This window comes from Epinephelus moara, chromosome 7 (assembly GCF_006386435.1).
Source record: "Epinephelus moara isolate mb chromosome 7, YSFRI_EMoa_1.0, whole genome shotgun sequence".
Lineage (NCBI taxonomy): Eukaryota > Metazoa > Chordata > Actinopteri > Perciformes > Serranidae > Epinephelus > Epinephelus moara.
The window spans coordinates 6,657,827-6,684,299 of record NC_065512.1 but is presented as its reverse complement, the minus strand read 5'-3'; the positions used below and the strand labels follow the sequence as shown (position 1 = coordinate 6,684,299).

Here is a 26,473-nt window from a genome sequence, read left to right as displayed (position 1 = left end):
TTAAGAAATGCATTTACCAACAGAAAATCCATCAGTTAATCATCATGGACTTTCCAACATCTGACATTTAGAAGTAATTTTATCAAAAATAAAGGCGACAAAATTTAACTGTGATCGTAAAACCAATCTGACAAAGAGTTAAGATTCACAAATAAAATATGTTTGACTGTGAGATCATTGTCATAATTTTGAGAACAAGAATAAACCAACAAACTCTAGACTTTGATATTACATTTTTCTCCCAAGAGTTAAACTTTTAAATCAATTCTACATTTTAACTGAAAACTAGAATTTTGAGATTAAAAACTTTAATCCACAATTTATTCTATTTTTCACAGGTTTAGATTTTTTCATTTGATTTTAAGCTCACATTTTTGATATCCCCAGATTGAAATGCTAATTCAAGACTTCTCACATTTTTCAATAATTCTACACTTTTTCTGTTTGATTTCAATCCCACATTTAAAATTTTAACCTTGTTTTTTTTTTTTTTTTTTTTTTTTTAATGTTTGAATTTTTTGTATTGTTAATCTTACATCTTTAAATCCTGAAGATGATTTAAAAAAAATCTAGTTATAATTTGTAGCATTAGTTTCAAGTCTGAGAGTTGAATAGAATTGAATCCATCATCAGTTCAGCTCTTCTGTGGTCTGGACCTTCAGTATTTGTTGTTGTCTGACAGCAGACCCGTCTGGTTCTTCTCTCCTCTGCAGGTACTCCAGTTCCTGAGGTGAGCTGGTTCCGTGATGGCCAGGTTCTTTCCGCCGCCGCTTTGCCCGGCGTTCAGATCTCGTTCAGCGATGGCCGCGCTGTTCTGAGGATCCCCGCCGTGACCGCCGCACACAGTGGAAGATTTTCTGTCAGAGCCACCAACGGCGCTGGACAAGCCACAAGCACCGCCGAACTACTCGTTACAGGTGAGAGGACAGGCACTTTTGGGAAAGTAGATCGGTGTGTTGTTAGCGTAGAAACGGTAAACTACATTATATTTTTTAAACACAGTGGAATCTTATGTAATGACAATAAAACCGGGACTAAGATGGAGCCTTGGGGTACACCACAGGAGACAGTAGCAGCAGAGGAGTTCCAGAAAAAAGAAATCATCATTGTTTTATGAGTCAAAATACACTGTTAATTAATAATTATCTTCCCCTGCAGCTGAGACGGCGCCTCCCAGCTTCCTTCAGAGACTGCAGAGCTCCGCAGTGAGACAGGGCAGCCAGGTGAGGCTGGACGTCAGAGTCTCAGGTATCCCAACACCTGTGGTGAAGTTCTACAGAGAGGGAGCCGAGATCCAGAGCTCGGCCGACTTCAGGATCCTCCAGGAGGGAGACCTGTACAGTCTGCTGATCGCTGAGGCCTTCCCAGAGGATTCTGGGACATATTCTGTGACCGCCACCAACAGCAGCGGACGAGCCACCTCCACTGCTGAACTGCTGGTTCAGGGTGAGATATGTTTTCAAACTGTCTGCCTTCTTTACCAGTGTTGTAAGAAGTAAATACAAAATGTCCGCCCCTCCAGGATGTGATCACAAACTCAACACTGTCTGTGTGTGTCTTCAGGTGAAGAAGCCGTTCCAGCAAAGAAAACTAAAACAGTGATTTCGACGTCTCAGATTTCACAGACACGTCAGACCAGAGTTGAAAAGGTAAAAACACTCAAACACAAACGTGATTTCATCTGAATCAGGTTCAGGGTCTGTGATTGTGATGTAATCTCGTCTGTTGCTCTGCCCTTAGAGGATGGAGGCCAGTTTCCAGGCCACTGCCATGATGGAGATGCAGGTGGAGGGCGCCGAGCTGACACAGCTGGCTCACAAGACTCCGCCCAGAGTTCCTCCTAAACCCACGTCCAAGTCCCCGACTCAGCCCTCGCTGGTCGCCAAGGTGACCGCAGGACGCCAACAGTCACCATCACCTGTCAGACACGTGAAGGCGCCCACGCCCACGCCTGTCAGGTAGGTGGAGCCCGTAGTTGTTGTTGCAGATTACTTGAGATATATTAATACTTGATCATTGACAGTAAACAAACTTGAGATCAGTGAGCGGGGCGATGATGTTGTTGGAGGTTGGCCCTCTTCAGGCCTGTAACGTGACCTCCCTCCCCCCGTCTCCAGGCCTGCCTCTCCTACTTCAAGACTCTCAGTCTCCCCCATCAGGCCGGTCAAGTCCCCCATCACCGCACGCAAGCAAGTGGCCGTCGGCGCTGATGTCCTGCCGCCCTGGAAGCAGGGAGACTACGTGTCAGAGGCCAGCTACACCAGTATGACCAGTATGACCAGTATCACCCAGCGGGGCCAGGAGCAGCGCTGGGAGCAGGTCACCGGAGTCAGAGAGGTGAGGGGGGAGCTGTGTGGGGTTGGGGGTCCGTACCGCCACCTGGTGGTCAACGAGTCCAGGAGCAATTTGGAAATCGTGGATAATGTTAAATCAGATAACCTCCAAAGCAGTGGTTCCCAACTGGTGGGTCATGATCCAAAAGTGGGGTGCTGGTCCATTCTGAATATTTTGAAGTGTCCAATGCTGCTGTAGAGTGAGTGGATGATGGACAACTACTTACCAGAGACAGCAAACTAGCTTGTCAACATGGCCAAATGCAAGTATGCAAGCAAATATATTAAACTGTGTGGACCTTTAACTAACGACTAAGGAGAAATCTGGACCAGTTGGGGACCACTGGTTTAAGGGTGCTTTCACAGCTGCCCTGTTTGGTTCGGTTCAATGGAAAGCAAGTTTGTTTGCCCCGTAAGTGTGGTTCGTTTGGGCAGGTGTGAACACAGCAATCACACTCAGGTGTGCACCAAGACAACCGGACTGAGACCTTCTTGAAGAGGTGGTCTCTGTCCAGTTAAAAATGAACTCTGGTGCTGTTCGTTTGTGATGAGAACATGTTGAGACCTCGATCCGAACCAACTGCAGTCACATGGAAATTCTGACCAATCAAGAGCAGCTTTCTCGTGCAGGCATTTGATCTGATCCGCTGGTAAATGTTGCTGTGAGAACATGAACCAACTCTAGGCAATTATGCAACTTTGTAACAAAATGAGGCCCTGATTCGGACCAAAGCAAGACAACCCTAGGTCTGAAAGCACCCTAAAGGGTTATTGAAGTTTGGGTTAAAAGACATTTTCAAATCACATTCAGGAACCTCCATCCTTCAGTCCCACAGTCCGGTCTGTTCCATTTCTTTCATCCATCTTATTTCAGTATGAATGTTTTTGTGTTGACCACTTTAACATTCTTGGTTTGTGTCTGTTTCCTGAACTTGTTCAAGTCTCTTTTTATGGTGAACACCAGACTTAATCATTTTGATTTGGTTATTAGCCTCAAACTGTTTCATCTGGAGCCCCAGATGACATGAGTTTTACTCCGAACGCAGAGGGGTGGGACGACGAGGAAATGACATGTAACCATAACATCCATCATTCGGACATTGAGTCATACGGTGATGAAATAAACACAAGCCAGGAGGAGATTTGTGAAACTCTTGACGACCAGGACACGATGTCCTCAATACAAGAGGAGCGAGAATTCATCAATTCTTTAGAGAGCTGTGTGGAGACACCAATGGACAACTTAAGCGATGAAGACATGATGGAGATGTGTCGTAGTCCATCATACATCTGTACAGATCTCTCCTCCATCTTTAAAGACTCGTCACCTGTTTCAAACCTTGATTCAACCAAAGAAACGTTAAGGTTTCATAACTGTGACGCCTTGCCCCATTCATGTGATGAAGACAGTCCATCTGTTAATCAGGACAAATGGTGTTACTGTGATCTTTATCAAGATGTCTCCCAGCAGCCAGAGGAGCAGGTACATGAGTGGACACGTCACATTTGCTCCATTATCTTTTTTGAGCACTTTCACCACCTCTTTTTTGAATTTTGTTTCCACCAGCTTGAGGTTTCCATGTCACTTTTCTGCACCTTTACTTCTTACTTTCTTCCTGTTGGTCTTTACAGACTCTCAGCTGATTGCAGTGTTTTATTTCCTGCATGTCAAACAGAAAGCTTCAATGTTTATGTGGGTACGTTAACATGCACACAAGTATCATGTCCATGAAATAATCTTTTATCTTAACTTTGTGTTTTTTGGACATTGATCCAAAACATGGATCACAGTTTTGCTTTCGGTCCAAAAAGCAAATTAAGAGCTGATTTAGGTTTCAGTGATCAGGAAATTATGTTTACACATACAAACATGTGAATCAGATTCTCTGAAAACTTGATCGTAACAGTGATACTGGTGTGCATGCACAAGTTTTGGTGTTTTTTACAGAGGCAGGTTGGTGTCGAGGGGTAAAGTGTTGGGCCAATTCTTTATTTTGTTCTCTCAGTTAATGACCCGAGGCCTTAAATGATTTTAAGTTGTGCCACATCCACTCAGCTGGAAAACTGGAGTCACAGCATGGTTAGCCTAGCATAGCATAAAGATTTTAGCATGGGAAAATGGCTAGCCTGACTCTGTCTAAAGTTAAAACTCCAACTATGAATACCTCTTAATAGCTACATAAGTTATACCATATTAACAGACTGAGGCTTAAGCTAACAGGTCCCAGACATGATACCATGCTAACAGATTGAGACTAAAGCTAAAAGGCCCCAGACATGATATTGTGCTAAAAGATTGAGGCTAAAGCTAACAGGTCTCAGACATGATACAATGCTGACAGATTGAGGCTACGCTACAGATAACAGGTCCCAGACATGAGACCATCCTAACAGATTGAGAATAAGGCTAACAGGTTCCAGACATTATACCATGCTAAGAGAGTGAGGCTATAGCTATCAGGTCCCAGACATTAAACCATGCTAACAGAGTGAGGCTAAAGCTATCAGGTCCCAGACACAATATAATGCTAACAGCTGAGGCTAAAGCTAACAGGTCCAAGGAACAAAGTCATCACAAGCTGTAAAATGTTCCAAAAATGTTGAAGACATTTAAATCGAAATGGCCCCTAACCAGGGCAGACACACAGACGAATCTGTAATAATATGAGAGAACTAATTGCTAAAATAAGATAAGTAGATATATTCAAATTTCCCCCTGCCCACCTGCCTGTCTCTGTCCTGCTGTCTTGCCATGGATGTCCTGAGATCTATGTGCTGCTGGTTGTGTCTCCAGGCTGAGGGAGGGAAAAGAGCCGGGGCAGTGGCCACGGTGATGGCTGCCGTTGACCTCGCTCGTGTCCGTCAGCCTGTGCATGTCAAGGGCGATCCAGCTGAAGAGGAGGAGGCTGAGGCTGTAGAGGCAGAGTTAAGGCAGGAGGCCGCCGCTGCCGCCGCTGCCTTGGCTGCCGATCAACAGTATCAAGCCAGCCGGACAACAACAAGAGTACAGGCTGGTCAAATGCTTACTACTGCTCAAGAGTTTACACCTGAACCAACCCTGCCACCGCTTCAGGTTAGCTAGGCCTCCAAAGCTAATCAACAACAAAATTACAAAGAAATTTGACCAAATGATCAGATCAGCTGGTTTGGTTATAAAAGAGTCTTTTGTACTGCACTGTCAAACAATTTTTCGGGTTCACAAACAATTCAAGGTTTAACAAATTTGAGAAAAATAAATCCCTACAGTCCTGTTATTGATTATGCTTATCAATTCAAGTGTTTGTGACTTTCAGAGTCCCCTTGTAAAGAACCCTTAAGAGGAAAAAGAGTACGTATGAGTATATTAATTTGGTATTATATCGTGGTTGGTGTTCATGGTTTAATGATAACAAAATGATAAGACAGTAACGACGCCCAGGTGTCCACAGGTGACCATAGAAACAATAATGACTTCCAGGTGTCCATAGAAACAATAATGACTCCCAGGTGACCATAGAAACAATAATGACTCCCAGGTGGAAACAATAATGACTCCCAGGTGACCATAGAAACAATAATGACTCCCAGGTGACCATAGAAACAATGACGACTCCCAGGTGACCACAGAAACAATAACGACTCCCAGGTGACCATAGAAACAATAACAACTCCCACATCTCCATGGAAACTGTAATGACTCCCAGGTCTCCACAGAGACAACAACGACTCCCAGGTCGCCATAGAAACTATAACGACTCTGTACTGTCCTTGATGATAATCACTGTAAAATAAATTCCTGATTAAATTTCGTGAAAATGAGCAAAAATTTTTGCCAGTGCTTTAGAAAGACAAATCTCTTAATAACCATGTCATTGTTTTCAGTACTTATAGGAATAAAATATTTTCATTTACATATAAATACATATATTGTCCAGTTCTTAAATCTTCCTGAGGTTGTAACACTCATGTGAACTCTGTTGGTTACTCCAGATTCAGAAAACAACAGAAATCATCTCCCATATGGAAACTGGTCCCGCTCCGTCCCCAGTTCCACATTTCACAGTTTCTAAAGTTTCTGTCCCAAAACATGAACCTAGCTCTGAGGTAAGAGAGGCAACATCAGGCAAGCAGTAGAAAACATGAACTAAGAAACAGCATTTGAATTAATTGCAACTTTACTTTAGTTAATAATTAAACCTATAATTGACCCTTCGCTAAGCCCATCCTCCTCAGTCACTGTTACTGACCTGTCAACCTCCCCAATCTCAAAATGAGTCTTTGCTGCCACAATGAATGCTAGAACTAAATTTTATCACCTGTAGCTAGCTAGCCTGTTAGCCTATTAACTCCTGAGTCAGTTAAAAACTTAATGTCCTGATATATTCTAAAAGGTGAAGCATTTTATATATATACATATATATATATATATATATACACACAGTATATATATAAAGATATATATCATAATATTGTGCTAACAGAATTAGGCTAACAGGTCCCAGGAAGTCCTCATTGTCATCAGTTGATAATGTAGTAGACACTATTTTTCCTGTATTGGACTGTAGAGCTAGTTTGCCCTCGTATCATAGTTTAGAATTATAATGAATGTAAAAAAAAAAACAACAACTGAGTTTGGCAAACTTAATGCCATGAACATCCAGTGAATATCAGGACAAAGTTAGCAATGCTAGTGTAAAATCTAATAGCATTCAGGACTGGCACCTACACAGTGGATATTTCAGTCCTGACTAGTATGCTAACTCTTGGCTTTGGAAGTGATGCTTGGTTACTGTGTACATAGTTAGCTAGTTAGCTGCGCAGTGTTAGCAGTGTACATAAGACCACAGTATCCCTCTGACTACAACTCATCCTACACCGCTTCAACTTGTGAAGAAACAGTGACACACCTGCTGTGACTAGTTACCATTGCGCGCAACAAGATTTTGCCAAGTAGGACATGCTCCTGGATCAACATCCCACATCGCTTTCCTGGACCAACATTACAATCAACCAAACACAGCCCTCTGACGTCATCAGTGTGCTGCTGCTGTGCTTGTTTCAGAATTCCTTTGTGCTGCTTCAGAGCTAAGCTAATTTTCCGAATTGAATTTAGGGCAATTAAACAAAATACTCAGTTACACTAAAAAAAAATAAAACTTGTAGGCTTCTGCAGGGTTAGCAATTTGCTTGCTAACTAGGTTAACTATGCTAATGAGTAAACCTGCCAATAGATAAGAATATTAGCGAGCTAGCTTGCTAACTAGGTAGGCTATGTTAACAGAAAGCTGTTCACTAACAAAGATAAGGATAGTAACATTTTTCAGTTGCAAATTCCTGCAGTTATCACAATATTTTGCAATCTTGATCCTGGATAGATTTGGTTAGGTTTATCCAGGACCATCATCATCATCATCATCACACTGATTTTGGATTGTTTGTTAATGTCGACATCAGCGTAGCATTGATGGTCCTGGATCAACTTAAGTGATTCTTTTCAGGATCAACATGGCAGTAAGAGTCAAGATCAACATAAGCAAATTATCCAGAGTCAAGGTGACGATGATGGTCCCCGATCAAAATAAACAAATTATTCAGGGTCAACATGGCAGTGATGGTCAAAGATCAACATGAACAATGCAATCCTGCATAAATATAGTTTTGAATAGGTTATTGAAAAGAGGGAAAGTGTGTCCTTAGGTCTTTACAATTGCAAAATAACATTATTCTTACTCTTAATGTTAATAAACAATGTCTCCACCCATAGCCAACCTGGTGAGCAAGCTAATTGCTATCCCTGCAGTAACTTATAAGGTTTTTTTCCAGTGTTACTGAGGATTTTGCTTAATTTTACTTCCTTCAATTCGGAAAATTAGCCTAGCTCTGAAGAAGCACAAATTTGAATTTTGAAGGAAGCCCAGCGACAGCACACTGATGATGTCAGAGGGCTGTGATTGGTTGATGCAATGTTTATCCTGGAACACAATGTGGGATGTTGATCCAGGAGCATGTCCAGCTTGGATATATCACATTGTGCTTACCGTTGCTAAGCTATGACTGGACAGTTGCTGCTTGGGGAAGGAAACAGTTTAGCGAACAGTCATTTGGCTATTACTGCTTGCCTGAAATGCAAACTTGTTGTGAACTGTAGTGAAGTAAGAATGTCTATAAAATAACAAATGAATCCACCTTTAACCTTGTTTTTCTTCACCCCCTTAATCAATAAACACACTCCAGACTTATTAATCCAGCTTTATTTTAAGTTCCCTGTTGTAGCTTTAATAAAACTAACGTTGGTAGATCTCTCCCTGTGCTGTGGTTTAACACAAGCTTTCAAAACAAACCAACATATTTTACTGATGATCGTGTACCTGTTCCTCCTCTTTGGGTCGGTCAGGTTTCCATCGCCGGCTCTGCTATCGCCACTCTGCAGAGGGAGTTATCTTCTTCCTCTGCCACAGCTAGAAAGATCATCAAGCCAGTCAAGTCTCCCAGTCCGTCTCGTACAGTGGTGGAGACCAGAAAGACACTGGAGCCAATCCCTCCACCATTCAAGGACTTCGCTGAGAAATATCAGAGTCACTTAGGCACTGAGTTACAGACTGGGAAGGTGTTCTCGGGGGGCTTGGAGAGAGTATATGAGGAGTGGGGAGTCCAGGTTTGTAATCTAGTTTAGTGGGCTGGATCCGAACAGGACAAGAAAACCTGATGAGTCAATGAAGATCAGATAACTTCTATAGTCCAAAACAACAATTAAGAATCAATGTTTGTGTTCGTCCAAGACTTTGATCCAAAGCAAGATATCTCCAAATCTACTGGCAAGAATACCATGACAGCTGCTGTGTATATTGATCCCCAAATTACCTCTCTGACCGTTGTTCCAGTGCCATCAATGGCCAATTTATCCATGTTAAATCTGAGGAGCAGAATTTTTCCTACTCCCCAGAGCTTGAATCCTTTGGATTCTAGTGGCCCCTTCAATTTTAGCACCACCCAAAACTTTATATTTTCATCCTCACTACTCATTTGGTTAAAGAATACCTAAATAAAGATAATGCAAAAATAAGGAGCTACTTGATGACCTTAGGTCTAGATATTTAAAAGTCAGGTTTTCTTGATTTGTGTGAAAATCCAGGACTTATCATCCCTCTAATAAAAACTTTAACATGCTCGTCGATGCTATTGACCACCTCATTCTCACCTCTTGAGCCCATCCAGCCTCCTCTCCATCTTTCTGTGCTGTGTCGTCTTTTCTTTTCATGCTGGTCGTGATCAGCAAGTTAAAAGTCTTGTCCAGAGTGTGTTTGCTATGTTGTGTCCATGTCATTGATTTTGAAAGTAGGTGCGTCTTTTGTTAAATTGAAGTGCTAACAAATCTGTGTCTGTCTGACAGGTGATGGAGGCAGCAGCTGTACCTGCTGCAGGTGGCGCCGTAGTCCCACCCACACTGGTTTCAGTAAGTAGTTTAGTTCTCCTCAAACACACTAAATGTGTTTATGCCCCTGTGGAGAAATTTCTAAAAGTGTTACGTTTTCTCTGCAGGGCTTGAAGAACACAAATGTGACAGAGGGCGAGTCGGTGACCCTGGAGTGCCAGATCAGCGGTCACCCCACACCTGTCATCATGTGGTTCAGAGAGGACTACAAAATTGAGAGCTCCATTGATTTCCAGATAAGCTACGTGAACGGATTCGCCCAGCTGGTGATCCGCGAGGCATTTGCTGAAGACAGTGGACGCTTCACCTGCACCGCCACAAATGAGGCTGGAACTGTCAGCACCTCCTGCTACCTGCTTGTCCAGGGTGAGTACAAACAGTAGAAAAACTTTCAACAAAATAACAATTGCATTGTATCTCTAAAATAGAGGATTTTTGATGTCCCTCTGAATGCAGTTACCTCTTGAGACCCTCAGGGCTCTATTGTGGGTTCTCTTCTGTTTTATCTTTCGCTGAATCCTGCCTCCCTTTGGTACTGGGAATCTTTTCTGTTTGAGGTGGTGCCTCCTTCTCGAGATTAACCCTGTCTTTCTCTTCCAGTGTCCGAGGACATCGAGGGCAGAGAGGAGATGACTATTGTCACTGAACGTGTTGAAACTGCCGAGAAACTGTGAGTCCTTCAGGATCTATTCAGTCAAATTAATTGTTAAGACCTAAACATAGCTGTCTGTATAGATCGGTCCTAAAAAACAGATTTATGTTTTCAGAGTAACCGAAGAAGCCAAAGAGGAGGTGGCTGAGTCAGATGCTGCAGCCGCCGCTCCCTTCTTCATCAAGACACCAACCATCCAGAAGCTGGTGGAAGGAGGAAGTGTCGTGTTTGAATGTCAGGTTGGAGGAAGCCCCAAACCTCACATCATCTGGAAAAAGAGTGGTGTACCACTCACCACTGGGTACAGGTATGTAATATGGTCAAAAAGTACTGGTCAGGTTCATGGTGCCAAGAGTCCCAAGAATTTAGGTGGTTTACTTTATTTGGTTAACTTCTTACTGTAAACCCAAAGTACCAACTGTCCCTGGGTCTGTGACTGGGTCACTCACCTCAACCATCTGTTCGGCTACATTCTGGGCTTATGTGTAGAAAATGGTGCTTGAGACATCTATAATGTGCGGCCTTGAAAACATGAAGTCCTGGGTTTGAATATTTAACTCGGTTCATATAAAACTTGTGATATATGACAACTTCTTATTGGAAAATGAATGGGAAAAATGTAATGGATTGGATTTAGATAAACCCAAGAGATAATGTGTCAAAGTGAGAACTGTTATTTCCTACCCAGTTCCAAGAGGTTAAAAAACAGGACAGACAAAAACATACAACATATGATACCTAACAGTGGAAACGTTTGGAGCATTAAGTGGCGTACTGGCTTAGGATGCCGATGATGAGCTGTGCTTGTCCCCGGTTTGATTCCAGTAATCTGAAATCACAGAGGAAAGGCTGCTCTTTGCACACATTGGAAACACTTTGGAAACCAGTGATCAAGGTTTCCCAGAATGGTGCAAATCATTAAGTTTAAACACCAGAAATATCCCCAGTTTTTTTGTCATAGTCCTTTTCTGTCTCTTCCTCACTTTTCTTTGACTTTGTTGGCATCTTACGCTGTGCTTCTCTCCTGCACTACCCTTGGGGCAAACTTGAGATTTTTAGCTCCATTTCTGGCAAGACTGTAGAAAAATATAAATCATCTCAATAACATTTGTTCAGATTGGGTCTGTAATGAATACTGGACCCTGGAGGGGGCACTAGTCATTGCATTTACATGCTCCTTCTCTGCTGTCCATCAGATACAAAGTTGCCTACAAGAAGGAGACTGGAGAATGCAAGTTGGAGATCTCCATGACCTTCGCTGATGACGCCGGAGAATACTCTGTCTTTGCCAAGAACAAGCTGGGAGAGGTCTCAGCCTCCGCCAGTCTGCTGGAGGAAGGTATGTAAACATCTGCATCAGTAAAATCTACTGAAATAAGACAAGAGAGCAAAGAGTCAAAGACATCAAACTGGAAGAGATATGATATGTCTTGATAAGAGCTACAGAGTACTGGTTCTTCTCTGATGTCAGGGTTTGTTCAGGCAATGAAATAAGTTGCTTGAGGTTATGGAACGCCGAATGCTTTATTTTGCTAACAGAGGAATATGAAGCCTACATGAAGAAACAAGAAGCAACATTTAAGACTGAAGTGACAGCCGTGGTGCAGGAGCCCAAAGTGGGAGATGTTCCCCCCGTTGTGGTTACGACCATGGAGCAGATGACCACCACCATTATATCTGGACAGGTAGGAGCATCATGAGCCATGGTTGGAAGTTCTCTAGGAGTAGTTTTGAAAGATGTATTTCAGGGTAACTTGGAACTTTATGTATCTATGTGGCCAGATTAAACCACTAGAGGGCAATCTCAACAGCCCCTACCTATACCACTACCTCTCTGACCCTTGTGTTTGCTCCTGTCACCTTCAAGTAAACACATTTAACAGATTTATACAAAAATAGACACAATGGTGAGTACAACATAAACCTAAATAATAAAGAGATCCACCAATCAAACACAACATTAAAACCACTGACAAGTGAAGTGAATAGCATCGATTATCTTGTTACAATGTTTTGCTGGGAAACCTTTGGTCCTGACATTCATGTGGATGCCACTTAATGCATTCCACCTACCAAAACACAGTAAAGGACGAAGTGCACCCCTTGTGGTTGCTGGCCTGGGGAATGTGACAAAGAGTTCAAGGCGTCGACCTGAACAAACTCTTCAGATCCTAAACTGATTAAGCATTTCTAAGACATGGCGATACCCATAAGGTCCTGTGTCTGTGCCTTGACAGGTCAAAAGCCCCACCGTGGATCAGACTTGACTCTGACCCATTGAGACATGAACACAGGACCTCTGGGGTTGTCCTGTGGTGCCTGGCATCGAGGTTTTGGCAGTGGAGGTGGGATAATGCCACCTTCCACAGATGCTCAATCAGATTGGGATCTGTGGAATTTGGAGGCCAGGTTGATGCTCTTTATCATGTCCCTTGGGTCATTCCTGAACAATTTATGTACAGCCCCAAGTACAGGGGCTGTACTTGGTCCAATACAGTGTTTTGGTGGATGGAGCATGTCAAGCGGCCCCCACAGGAATGCCAGGACCAAAGGTTTCCCAGCAGAACATTGTGTTGTTGATCAAAGTTATTTACTCCATGTGCTGGTGGTTTTAATGTTGTGGCTGATCAGTGTGTAGTTTTTGACCCAGAGCCATGTCAGACCTTAAGATCAGGTATACAGCAGGGCCTTTTTAAAAACTTTTGTCAATGTTGATTTAAGTTAATATTGTAATTAAGTGGTGCACAAACCATGCTCAAATAGAAAGGAAGGAGGGAAACAAGTCACAGCATTGATGTAAATACCTTTAAACATTTTATATCATAGTGTAAATATCCCCAAGTATTCCCATAATATGCAATCATATCTCCATTCCTAACTCGAACACGTCGTGGATTTACTCGACAACTAGGACTTTGCCAATATTTTAATCGCCAGCCAACAGTGAATGGATGACTGCTGATCAACAGTCACCTCTAAAACAACAGAATTACTGTCAAGAACTCTTAAGTACCTGAACATATGTCATGTTCAAATGTTGTCTCATCTCATCTGTAGGAATTCCATCTCTCTGCCATTGAGCTGAGGATCATCCAGGAGATTGAATTCCGCATTATGAAGATTACCTACAAAGAGATTGTGACAGAAGACGGAGAGTTGATGGTGACCGCTGACCCCACTGAGGCCGTGCAGCCTGCCTTTGACACTCCCGTCAAAAACTACAGGATCATGGAGGGAATGGGCGTCACTTTCCACTGCAAGATGAGTGGAATGCCGCTCCCCAAGGTACCGATTATTTGAAAAATGGGTTTCCGTAAAACAAAATGTCTCTGTTGGTTTTAAATGAATTGGTCTTACAATGGCATTTCATCTTCTACCAGATTGCTTGGTTCAAAGATGGCCAGCGTATCAAGCCTGGCGACCGTTACCAGATGGAAGTTCTTCAAGATGGACGAGCCAGCCTTCGTCTGCCTGTGGTGCAACCAGAAGACGAGGGCGTCTACACCGCCTTCGCCACCAACATGAAGGGAAATACTGTCAGCTCTGGGAAGCTCTACGTAGAGCCATCTGGAGCTGGAGCACCTCAGAGATTCGCACCACAGCCAGCGATGCAGAGGATCAGGTAAGGTCTAAAAGGACTAAGAAGTATTTCTAAATTGTAGAACTGTGGACATCTGGTAAACAACAACTCTGCTTCTTCTTCAGGTCCACATCTCCTCGTTCTCTGAGCCGCTCACCTGGACGTTCTCCCAGCCGTTCTCCCGGACGCTCACCAGCCCGCCGGCTTGACGAGACAGATGAGGCTCAGCTAGAAAGACTCTACAAGCCTGTCTTTGTCATGAAACCTGCCTCATGTAAATGCTCTGAGGGGCAAACCGCCAGATTCGACCTGAAGGTTGTTGGCAGACCGATGCCTGACACATACTGGTTCCACAATGGTGAGTAGATAGTCGGTAAATCTTCATTAAGTGTTCTTGAATAAGATTTGTTGGTCTCACATTAACCAAAATATGTACATTGCCTCCTCAGGACAACAAGTGGTTAGTGACTACACCCACAAGATAGTAGTTAAAGAGGATGGTACCCAGTCCCTGATTATTGTCCCAGCCATGCCACACGACTCTGGAGAGTGGACAGTCATCGCTCAGAACAGAGCTGGACGTTCGTCTATCTCCGTCACCCTCACTGTTGATGGTATGACTGCAGTTCATCCTGGAATTTTTGTGAACACTGAGCTTTTTTTGAAAAGGGACTTGCAAACTTTGTTCATTTTAAGGTGTCTTAACAATTTCTTGTCTTTTTTTTTCAGCTAAAGAAACTTTGGTGCGCCCCCAGTTCATTGAGAAGCTGAGGAATATCAGTGTAAAGCAGGGTACTCTGGTTGAGTTGGCTGTCAAAGCCATTGGAAACCCCCTGCCTGATATTGTCTGGCTGAAAAACAGTGACATTATCACCCCACACAAACACCCAAACATAAGGTATGTTTGATTTTGATTTCACATATAATAAAGTAATTAGATTTTTCAATTACCTAAAAACTGACTAGTCAAGTACCCATTCCAAAGTATTTATCACAGTAAGACCCAAATGTTGAAGATATTCTGATATGATATATCTATTTTCCAGGGTGGAAGGAACCAGAGGAGAGGCCAAATTCCAGATTCCCTCAGCAGCTGGCTCAGACAGCGCCTGGTATACAGCTACAGCCATTAACAAGGCCGGCAGAGACACCACTCGCTGCAGAGTCAACATTGAGGTGGACTATGTTGAACCTGAACCAGAGAGGAAGCTCATTATTCCCAAAGGAACCTACAAAGCCAAAGAGATCACCCCTCCAGAGGTGGAGCCCCTTCATCTGCGATATGGTCAAGAGCAGTGGGAGGAGGGTGACCTTTACGACAAAGAGAAGCAGCAGAAACCACAGTTCAAGAAGAAGCTGACCTCTGTCCGAATGAAGCGCTTTGGTCCAGCTCATTTTGAGTGTAGACTGACCCCTATTGGTGACCCCAACATGGTAGTGGAGTGGCTGCATGATGGCAAACCTCTGGAAGCTGCTAATAGGTTGCGCATGGTCAATGAATTTGGCTACTGCAGTCTTGACTATGAAGTTGCTTACGCCAGAGACAGCGGTGTCATCACCTGCAGAGCCACCAATAAGTTTGGAGTCGACCAGACCTCGGCCACCCTTGTTGTCAAGGATGAGAAAGGCCTTGTTGAGGAAAGCCAGCTTCCTGAAGGCAGGAAGGGAGTGCACAGAATGGATGAGATCGAGCGCATTGCTCATGAGGGAGGACCTGCAGGAGTCACCACTGATGAAGAAATAGAGAAGACCAAACCTGAGATTGTCCTTCTACCTGAACCAGCAAGCGTGCTGGAAGGCGACATTGCACGATTCCGCTGCAGAGTGACCGGCTATCCAGCACCCAAGGTTAACTGGTACCTCAATGGGCAACTCATCCGCAAAAGCAAGAGATACAGACTTCGTTATGATGGTATTTACTATCTGGAGATCACTGAAATCAAATCCTATGATTCAGGAGAGGTCAAAGTGGTGGCTGACAACATCCTGGGCTCAGCTGAGCACACCGTGAAACTGGAGATTAAGCAGAAAGAGGACTTCAGAACTCATCTGCGCCGAGCCCCAGAGGGTAAGGCAGCTGAGGCACCTGAACCTGGAAAAATGCCCTTTGAGGTGGTGAAGGTTGAGAAGCCCACAGAGGACTCTCAGCTGAAAGAGGTAGTCAAGCTCAAGAAGGCCCAGAGAATCGTCCGCGAGAAAGCAACGGAGGAGACAGAGGAGCTAAGGAGCAAGTTCAAGCGCAGGACAGAGGAAGGATACTACGAGTCCATCACTGCAGTGGAGCTCAAGTCACGTAAGAGGGACGACTCCTATGAGGATCTGCTGAAGAAAACAAAGGAGGAGCTGCTTCACCACGCCAAGGAGAAGGAGGAGGCTGAGAAGAAGAAGGAGGAAGAGCGCCGCAAAATTACAGCTAAACCTTTACAACCAGAGCGGGTCAAGCTGTCCGCCAGCATGGAAGCTCCAAAGATCCTGGAGCGTATTACCAGCCAGACAGTCGCACTGGGCGAAGAAGTCAAGTTCAGAGTCAGGGTCGTTGGTAGACCAGATCCTGAGTGCCAGTGGTTCAAGAATGGTGTTCAGCTAGAGAAGTCTGACCGTATTTACTGGTACTGGCCTGAGGATCACGTGTGTGAACTGGTGATCAGAAATGTCAGGGCCGAGGATTCTGCCAGCATCATGGTCAAAGCTTTGAACACCGCTGGAGAAACTTCCAGCCACGCCTTCCTGCTGGTGCAAGGTAACACAATCCTGGACCTTCCACAACTCACATGTATTTCTGCATTTGAATTGTTTGTTTTGTAATGATTTTGTCATTGTTGTTACAGCAAAGCAAGTCATCACCTTCACACAGAAGCTGGAGGATGTGAACGCCAAAGAGAAGGACACCATGGCTACTTTTGAGTGTGAAACCAATGAGCCTTTTGTCAAAGTCAAATGGCTGAAGAATAACAAGGAGATCTTCTCTGGAGACAAATACAGGATGCACTCCGACAGAAAGGTCCACTTCCTGTCTGTGTTGGTGATTGACATGAGGGATGATGCAGATTTCACCTGCATGGTTGTAGATGAGGACATCAGTACAACTGCCAGGCTCAATGTTGAAGGTGGGTTGGCAAACAATCGATCAAAGAGGACAATACCTAAACATTATGTCTTTTTTCAGAGCTGATGGTCATATTGGACCACATGTTACTACATATCTGAAGATCTGGCTCCTAGGTTTGAGGTTCAGTCGCATATAAACTGAAAAATTCTCTTGCAAGTCTCTCCAGTCACGCAGGAAATGTTATTAAATCTTTTTGTGTAGGGATGACTTTTGCATGTAGATGCTATTTAGATATTTTTTCTAAATAGCACCAGTAAATACAGCACATCAGCTCAAGTTTACAAAGCACACCATGCTTTAATCTGCAAAGGTCAGATCCTCCATTTCTTAGCACTGAGCAGACACATCACTGATACATAATTACCAAATACAAGGAAAGTGTCCTTGTTAAGGCAATACAACCTGCTCCCTGATGCCTTTGCTGTGGTTGGGTGAGGGTTAACATGGTTCTCTTTCATTACTGTGTCCAAGTGTAAGATTGATTTTTCACTTGAACTGTAGCCGCTGACATACCGTCTGTATTATGTGATTAACAGGAGCCCCTCTGGAGATCCTGAAGCAGCTGGAGAGCACTGAGGTTCCTGAGACATACACTGGAGAGTTTGAGTGTCTCGTGACCCGTGAAGATGCTGAGGGCAGCTGGTTCTTTGGAGAAAAGATGCTCTCTCCCAGCAGTAAATACATCATGTCCTCCCGCCGTGGAAGACACACCCTGTCCGTCAAAGATGTCAAGAAGGAGGACCAGGGAAAATATACCTTCAAAGTGGGCGAGTTCAAGACAAGTGCTTCACTGAAGATGAAATGTGAGTAACGGGAGTAACTAAAACATTTGATCTTTTTTAGTAAATTTGGAGCTTCTGGCTAAGTCAGATCTCATTGATCCATCCAAAAATGTATTTCTGGTGTCAGAGTTTATGTTCCCATGAGGATGACTCCTAATGGGGTTTGTGAACGTCTGAACTTTCCTCTATCACTTCACTCCTGCTCATCAGAGGATGAATCCTTTAGAGTTTGGACATTGCATGTGCTTTCTTAGCACCACAAAGTAGCTCATAATCTAAAGGCTGTAAAGACAGCTGAATCATCATATTGTTGTTTGGTTTGTCCACCAGTTTCAGAAATTGGTGTGTCAAGAATCCTGCAGCCTGTAGGGAGCATGAGTCTGACTTTGATTCTGGTTGTTCTTGGTGCATAACATGTTTTTCTTGATGCTTCAGTGCGTCCAGTGACCCTGGTGCAGCCTCTGACGGACCTGACCGTCTGCGAGGGCGACATCGCTCAGCTGGAGGTCAAGTTCTCCCAGGAGAATGTTGAAGGAACCTGGATGAAGAACGGGGAGCCAGTCACCGCCTCCAACCGTGTGCACATTGTTATCGACAAACAGATTCACAAACTTCTGATTGAAGACACCACCAAGGACGACCTTGGAACCTACTCCTTTGTGGTTCCCGATCAGGCAATCACAACCTCTGCAAAGCTGGTCGTCCAGAGTAAGGCACCTTAGATGCGTGTCGTTTTTTTCAAAGGATGTCGTGTTCCAAAAGAAAAGGTTACAAACTTTTTATCTTGTCTTGCAGCAATTGGCATCTTGATCCCTCTGAAGGACACTAGCGCCGTTGAGGGCACCAAGGCTGTTCTGGAGGCCAAGATCTCCGCTCAGGATATCAGTTCAGTCAAATGGTACCACGATGACAAACTGCTGACACCCAGCGAACGAGTCCAGATGGTGGCCAAGGGAGCCAAGCAGCGTCTGGTCTTCAACAGGACCTATGCCTCTGATGAGGGACACTACAAACTGGTTGTTGGCAGAGCCGACACCAGCTGCAGATTTTCTGTCCAGAGTAAGTTGCACCAGGATAAAGAGAATAATAAATAAAGATACTTGTCAGTTATTGAAACTTGACAGTAAGGGGAACATTCACACAGGCCCAGAAGAGAGAAAAGTGACTCTAAAGTCACATTGTTGAGACAATGACATGAAAACTTGACATTCATCTGCTGGCTTCAATCTGACCAATCACACTGCAGTATTTATAAAACATCGTTTTTTGTAAAACTTGAACATGATCCACACAGACCTAACCTGACTTCACCGTTTGATCCCACCTGAACAGCTGTCTGCACAAACAACAGGCTCAAACAGCTCCATCTGCTGGACACTTTCATAATTCCATTTTCTTTGGAAGAGAGTGTCAACGTTAAATAAAACAAAACTGATATTTTTGATTTGTAACATTTATCATCATGAATATGAAAGACTTAATCTTGTTCCATCCCAACAGCTGTCCAGATTGTGAAACCGATTAAGGACAAGCAGTGCTCTGAGTCTGAGAACGTCACATTTGATGTTGAGGTTTCTCACCCGGGCATTGACGCCTTCTGGACCTTCAAGAGGCAGCCTATCAAAGCAGGCCCCAAGTACAAGATGGAGTCCAAGAACAAGCGCCACACCCTGACTGTCTTGAACTCAATGAAGGATGCGGAGGGCGAGTACATGTTCGCGGCTGGTGAGAAGATGTGCACTGCTTCACTCACCGTGAAAGGTAAGCAGGGCTCTGTTTGGTAAATTAAGTTTTAACTAGGTCATGTAGCGACCTCAGTGATGACAAACACAATTTAGTGCCGGCTGAACAAAGCATTAACTGACTGAACAATCTCCTGTCACCAGGTGGTGCTATCAAGAAGCCCCTGCATGACTTGGTGGTGGCCGACTCTCAGACCGCCATGCTGGAATGTGAAGTAGCCAACCCGTCCGCTGAGGGCAGGTGGCTGAAAGACGGTAATCCTGTTGACCTTAATGAGAACACACTGAGCGAGGTGGACGGCGCCGTCAGACGCCTCGTTATCCTCATCACCAAAGCCACCGATGTCGGAGAGTACACCTACCAGGTCGCCACCTCCAAGACCTCAGCCACCCTTAAAGTCGAGGGTAGGTCTTGATTTATGAAGGACATTTTTTTAAAGGAGTTATTGAAGGACGGATATTTTAGGAATTGAAATTTAACTACAGAATTAGATATGAAGTAATGAGCATTTGTTCAACAGCAAATCTTTTTAATGTGTTGAATCTATGGTAGTTTGTTTGTCCTAGATGTATCATAGAACGATAAATCTGACCTTGGAAAGAAAACCCAGCTGACTCTTGGATGGAGTGTATTTCTATTCTTTTGAGAAGGGGTAGCTGTTACTTCCTGTAAGCGTAGCTCATCACAAGAGAAATTAAACTTATCTTGGACACCAAGAGATGGTCAGCTGGCTAACCAGCATGTTTCTCAAATGGTTGGAGTATTTCCTCAAAATTACTGAATTTAAATTGAGATTTACCTTACTAAAATTTGGTTTGCTGGCAAATATCCGTCCATAGCAATGACTACTGTAAACCCCCAAGTTGGGAGGAACTGATCCGATCTGAACCGACATCCACTGACACAACAATTACCAAACCCTGGCTTAATGTTTGTCCCCACAGCTGTGAAGATCAAGAAGACCCTGAGGAACCTGACCGTGGTCCAGACTCAGGAAGCAGTTTTCAGCTTGGAGCTGACCCATGAGGACGTGAAGGGAGCGCAGTGGATCAAGAATGGGGTTGAGATCCAGCCCAGCAATAAATGCGAGATCACTGTTGAAGGCACAGTCCACACCCTGAAGATCAACAACTGCAACACACAGGACGAGTCTGTTTACTCTTTCAAACTGGGAAAACTGTCTGCAAACGCCAGACTGAACGTTGAAAGTAAGTAACCACAACGATTTACAAGATTTATGATGTAACTCCTAAGAATTAAAACCCCAACGTGCCCAGAGATACAGTTGCAAATATAACAGTTACACAGCAATTTGTAAAACTACAGTATTTTCTTCACAGCCCTCAAGATCCTGAAGAAGCCAAAGGATGTGACGTCACTGTTGGGTGCAACTGCTGTATTTGAGGTGGGCATCTCCGAGGACAACATCCCTGTTAAATGGATGTTCAACAACACAGAGCTGAGGCAGGACGAGAACTACAGGATGCTCTCCGAGAAGAAGACCCACAAACTGATGGTCCAGGACGTGGACAGCAGCAAAGAGGGAGAGTACACCGTTGTTGTGGGCCACCTGCATTGCAGCGCTCACCTCTTCGTCGAGTGTAAGTGTTAGCATAGCATGGCACATTAGCAGTCTTTGAAAATGTAAAGTTAAACTGTGTTCAGGAACATTACTGTTGCTGAGCCGAGAGTTTATAGGTATCAACCACCAGTAAGATTAGTGTTCAGATTCAAGGGACACCAACAACACTGTGGTACTACTACTGTGAACTACTTGGTGCGACCTGAACAACTTCTGAAAAAGCCTATTTTTCAGAAATGTATCTGCACATGACTCTGTCAAGCATAAATGCAATGCTGTTTGTTAGCTAAAGAGCCCAAAAACTATCTCAGTATTGCTTCCTTTAGAGTTTTAACTAGTACACAAATACTTAACTAAAATAGCAAAATAACACAAGGTTAAACTGGTCAGTGTTAGCTAAAGTGTGTGAGGTGTTAGCCTGTTGGACAATGCTTATATTAATGATTTCCCATGTAAAAATGTATACTGCATAAGAAATTCACAAAAGATAAAAATTAGAAATATTCTTCCTGTATTTCTGAACTGAGACTGACATTTTCTCCTCACATTGTCCCCTCAGCCCTGCGAGTCACCAAACCCCTGAAGAGCGTCCAGGTTGCAGAGACCCAGGTGGCCACGTTCGAGTGTGAAGTTTCTCACTTCAACGTGCCGTCCACCTGGCTGAAAGACGGCGTTGAGATTGAGATGAGCGAGAAGTTCAGGATCGTGGTTCAGGGAAAACTGCACCAGCTGAAGATCATGAACACCAGCAGGGACGACTCGGCAGAGTACACCTTCATCTGTGGGAACGACCGAGTCTCTGCAACACTCACCGTTAACCGTAAGCTCTTGCTTTTAGTTTATATCACTGATGGCAACATCGTATTATTTGTAATTAAAGATATTAAGGGAATTATTATTTTATAGTTTTTGGACTGTCTATCTACACTTTTGTCTGAAAGGCATCTGATTGTTTTGGTGACCTTGTTTTCCAGCCATCCTCATCACAACAATGCTGCGGGACCTGAACGCTCAGGAGAAAGACACCGTCACGTTTGAAGTGAACATCAATTACGAGGGAATCACATACAAGTGGCTGAAGAACGGCGTGGAGATCCGGTCCACAGACAGATGCCAGGCTCGCTGCAAACAGCTGACTCACACTCTGAGCCTCAGGAACGTTCACTTTGGAGACAGCGCAGAGTACACCTTCATGGCTGGCTCCGCAGTCACTACAGCTAAACTCTATGTTGAGGGTAAGAATTATTCATTCATTCATTTTTCCTTTTAGCTCTAATTTGGTCTCCACCAGCTCTGGACTGTGTAGCTGCAAGAAGCTTCTGTTCCCTTACCAGTTAGTCTGTAACTGTGCCTTCTCAACGTTAAGAGAACGCTTCAATCACCAGAACCACATGAGGACTTCCCCAATGACCACTGACTACCTCCATTTGATTCATTAACGTCAAACATACTGATACATATGGGTTTTGTCTTTTTTATCCACTGCAGCCCGTGTGGTTGAATTCACCAAACACCTGAAGGACCTGAAGATCACAGAGAAGAAGAGAGCAACTTTTGAATGTGAAGTTTCTGAACCGAACATCCAGGTGATGTGGATGAAGGATGGTCAGGAGCTGGAGATGTCCGACAGGTACAGCAGTTACTAAAACACTTTCACTAATCCATACCAACATCAAGAAAACCTAGAAATTAAGAAAACCTCTTGATTAACTTGCTACGTTACCTTTGTTTTTTTTCCTGCAGATATAAAATGAGCTCGGATAAATTTGTGCACCGCCTGGTTCTGCCGTCAGTCCGCATGTCTGACGCCGGAGAATACACCGCCGTGGCCGGATCGAGCATGTCTAAGGGCACCCTGGCAGTTGAGGGACGGGACATTAAAATCTCAGAACCTGTTAGCAGGAACATCACTGTGAGTTCATTTAATTATCTACAAATAAATGTTTTGCCTCCATCGTTTAATTTTACATCAGTTACAGATTTTCTTTTGTGACTTTTTTAAGTTCTTTTTTTTCTGATTTTTGATTAATTAGAGGATTTTTGTGTAATCTCCATATTTTAAATCTTTTACTTTAATGTAAAAGATTTAGTTGGTTTGGTAGAAGATCAACGATTCCTTCTATAAGTTCAGTATCTTTGAGGAGACCAAATAAAACAGTAATTTGATGTGATGAAAATAAAATGTCCTGCAGGTGACTAGAAGCTGATTTTGTCAAGAACTCCTGTGAATACTGGAATGTCAGTTTATGGTATTAAACCTACCGTACATCTGTTTTTTCAGGTTGTTGAGAAACAAAGAGCAACCTTCGAGTTTGAGGTGAATGAGGAAGACGTGGAGGGTCACTGGCTGAGGAACGGGGTGGAGATCCAGTTTTCTGTGGAGGAGAGGTTCAGCTCTGCCACTATCAGGAAGCTGCACCGCCTTACCATCTCTGAGACCTACAGGAGCGACGCCGGCGAGTACACCTTCATGGCTGGCAGGAACAGGAGCACCATGAACCTTCATGTCAGACGTAAGAGACCTGCTGATTGCACGTCAAACACTGTCACTACAGATATGAAAGAAACAGGGCAGAGGAGGTAACACCTTTGATGTACCAGGGCTGTTCGAAAGCATCTCTTCTGCTCTCTGTCTTCAGTGCCGGAGCCTCCTCAGATCGTTCGCCAGATGGAGCCCCAGACAGTGATGTCAGGTAGATCAGTTCGCTTCAACGTACAGGTGAGCGGCCTCCCTCAGCCTCAGGTGACCTGGTACAAAGACTCCCAGGCTCTGTCCACCAGCTACAAGTGCAAGTTCCTCCACGACGGAGAGGACCACGCACTGCTGCTACTCGAAGTCTTCCCCGAGGACGCTTCCGTCTACAGCTGCGAGGCTAAGAACGACTACGGAGAGGCGACAAGCTCCGCCTCTCTTATTGTGGAAGGTATGTTTAAAAATTTATTACGGCAACTTCTCAAGACTTTGAAATCTGTTTTCGCTCTTTTCTTTTAGCCTTACACGAGAATTTTGTTGCTGAAAGGCAGAGTCCAGATTTTACAGTTCAGAATTTGTATTGAAAATGAATATATCTATGAATATATCCATAATGAATATCATGTCTTCATTAACTTTTTTAGTCTAAATCCAGAACTGGAACCAAACAATGTGTAGTATTTAAACTTGATGAATAACTTGATTGATTACCAGTACTGTCACTGATAATGTTTTTGTCATCTTGTCTGTCTTCCAGTTCCTGAGGTGGTTGAAACCGTGACTCAGGTGTCTCCTCCAGTCCTCATCACTCCCATGCGGGACGTCCTGGTCAAAGAGGGACAACCTGCCCAGTTCCAGTGGACCGTTTCTGGGGAAGGTAGTGACTACTGCTTGCCTTATTCCGATTGTTGGTTTGAAAAATAAGTACCGTCACATTCCAATGTCCAGAACTTTGGATAATCATTTACCGTAAATTATCTTAATAGGTGTTCAGTCATATAACTATAAATGCCATATTGGGGAGGGTAAGACTTATTCTTACTTCTTGATGGAAAGCACTATAATTCTTGTTTTTCAACCAATTGCAATGAGTTGTTTTTATATTCACAGGTTTATAATCTATGTGTAGTTGAAAAAAAAAGTTGTGTCATGTTTATCAGGCATGGATTTGTCTATTTTCTTTGCTTAATTCTTGTGGAGACATCCCTGTATAATGTAATTCATTGTGGAAGTAGACAATTTTTCACCTTGCTAGCACGCTATCTAGCTAACACCATCTGCGCGTTATCTCCTTGATCATGATAGAATATAGTTATTTTCACCACTGCTCATTTTAGAAAGAAAACCTGTTTTTTGTTTATTATCAAATGGACAATAGAGCATAGATGGTTGTTTCTGGCTGCCAGTGATCAGCATTAGCTAACATTGCTAGCATGCTGACATTAGCAAGCCTTTCATTTTCCTAGGATGGTGCCTGGATGCAGACAGAAACCGATCTAAACATTATATAATCTAAACAAAAAATATGTTTTCTTGCAGTGTCCTTTCTAAAACAAGCAGTGGTGAAAGTTACTATGTGATTATAGCCTAAATATTGAGATTATAACTAACTGAAGACAAAACTTTTTCTATGTTTCTACATGTAGATCATAAACCCTTAAATAAAAAAAAGACTTGTTGCGATCAGTTCAGAAATATAAATGTTATAGTGCTTTTTATACAGAAAAACTGCAGCTCCTGTTTACTGTCATTTTTTTTTACAGCCGAGTCTTACCCTTTCCAATATGGCATCACTGCTGTTGTACAATCCAGCAGCCAATGAGTTATCTATGTTTCTGTATCTATGTGTTCAGTTATCAGTGGTTTAATATGCAGTTATTAAAAACACCTGTGATCGTGCCTGTAAATGAACTGTGTGTCTCCAGACCTGCAGATTTCTTGGTTCTGTGGTGACAAAGAGATCAGACAGACAGACATCTTCAGGATGTCTCATTATGGTGACACCTGCCAGTTGGACATTTCCAGAGTTCTCCATAACCACGAAGGAGAGTTCTCATGTGTTGCCTCAAATTCGGCAGGAATGGTCACATGTGCTGCGACTCTGAATATCGATGGTGAGTTATTCACACGTTCACGTGTCAGTTACGTTCAGACGAGTACGAACTGCATGTTCTTCAATAGTCAAACTAAGATCTTCTCTGAGAGCATGTTTTAACTGAGGACGCTCTGATTATCAGCACAGTATTTAACATGTTGGTTTCCATTGTGGCATCATCTGTTTTCTTTTAGATACAAAATCCGAAATTCTCTGTCAGCACTAGTAGCTGGTTAGCTAACGGAGGCCCTCCGGTATGGGTTCATACCGATGGGTAGTTGATCAATCAGAGCATCCTAATCTGTAAATAGGGCACATACTTTTAGGTGTCAGAGACTCCCCTGTCCCTCCAGCATCAAAACCTAAGGTGCATGCATCATACTCACTTGTCAGATAATCAGTGAAGCATGTTTTGGCACAAGAAGACTACTTTACCTGAGCCAGTAGAAGTCGGCATGGTTCATCAGGGGGATGTTGCAGAGTTTCAGGCATGTGTTCTGTATGACAGAACTCACTGCTGGTTGCACAAAGGTTTTAGGATCACGCATTTTCAGAAATTCTCTTGTTTTCTGTCTTCTTCAGAGTCAGACGAGTGAATATCAGTCATATCAGTAGTGTTAAGCCTAGCGTAGCACAAAGACTGGAAGCAGGGTGAAACTTAAGCCCAGACCAAAGATTTGCAACGAGACGCGTTGAAACAGGCAACTCCTTGC

General features: G+C 43.5%; 1 protein-coding gene across 1 annotated transcript in view; it reads left to right on the top strand.

Moving 5' to 3' along the window:
- The window catches only part of LOC126393463 (titin-like), a 101,696-nt gene that overhangs the window by 8,434 nt on the left and 66,789 nt on the right, over positions 1 to 26,473 (top strand). The window contains exons 3-38 of the mRNA XM_050049649.1: positions 714 to 917; positions 1,159 to 1,455; positions 1,564 to 1,649; positions 1,741 to 1,958; positions 2,118 to 2,337; positions 5,128 to 5,406; positions 6,303 to 6,416; positions 8,707 to 8,967; positions 9,703 to 9,765; positions 9,852 to 10,110; positions 10,345 to 10,414; positions 10,512 to 10,703; positions 11,593 to 11,735; positions 11,936 to 12,081; positions 13,454 to 13,681; positions 13,777 to 14,018; positions 14,102 to 14,334; positions 14,426 to 14,590; positions 14,706 to 14,874; positions 15,023 to 16,716; positions 16,805 to 17,083; positions 17,622 to 17,888; positions 18,303 to 18,575; positions 18,663 to 18,926; positions 19,368 to 19,628; positions 19,754 to 20,014; positions 20,555 to 20,818; positions 20,951 to 21,211; positions 21,752 to 22,012; positions 22,167 to 22,427; positions 22,681 to 22,822; positions 22,936 to 23,104; positions 23,474 to 23,705; positions 23,832 to 24,116; positions 24,423 to 24,542; positions 25,591 to 25,779. Coding sequence (XP_049905606.1) covers positions 714 to 917; positions 1,159 to 1,455; positions 1,564 to 1,649; positions 1,741 to 1,958; positions 2,118 to 2,337; positions 5,128 to 5,406; positions 6,303 to 6,416; positions 8,707 to 8,967; positions 9,703 to 9,765; positions 9,852 to 10,110; positions 10,345 to 10,414; positions 10,512 to 10,703; positions 11,593 to 11,735; positions 11,936 to 12,081; positions 13,454 to 13,681; positions 13,777 to 14,018; positions 14,102 to 14,334; positions 14,426 to 14,590; positions 14,706 to 14,874; positions 15,023 to 16,716; positions 16,805 to 17,083; positions 17,622 to 17,888; positions 18,303 to 18,575; positions 18,663 to 18,926; positions 19,368 to 19,628; positions 19,754 to 20,014; positions 20,555 to 20,818; positions 20,951 to 21,211; positions 21,752 to 22,012; positions 22,167 to 22,427; positions 22,681 to 22,822; positions 22,936 to 23,104; positions 23,474 to 23,705; positions 23,832 to 24,116; positions 24,423 to 24,542; positions 25,591 to 25,779 — 9,072 coding nt within the window. The remainder of the gene's footprint in view (positions 1 to 713; positions 918 to 1,158; positions 1,456 to 1,563; positions 1,650 to 1,740; positions 1,959 to 2,117; positions 2,338 to 5,127; positions 5,407 to 6,302; positions 6,417 to 8,706; positions 8,968 to 9,702; positions 9,766 to 9,851; positions 10,111 to 10,344; positions 10,415 to 10,511; positions 10,704 to 11,592; positions 11,736 to 11,935; positions 12,082 to 13,453; positions 13,682 to 13,776; positions 14,019 to 14,101; positions 14,335 to 14,425; positions 14,591 to 14,705; positions 14,875 to 15,022; positions 16,717 to 16,804; positions 17,084 to 17,621; positions 17,889 to 18,302; positions 18,576 to 18,662; positions 18,927 to 19,367; positions 19,629 to 19,753; positions 20,015 to 20,554; positions 20,819 to 20,950; positions 21,212 to 21,751; positions 22,013 to 22,166; positions 22,428 to 22,680; positions 22,823 to 22,935; positions 23,105 to 23,473; positions 23,706 to 23,831; positions 24,117 to 24,422; positions 24,543 to 25,590; positions 25,780 to 26,473) is intronic.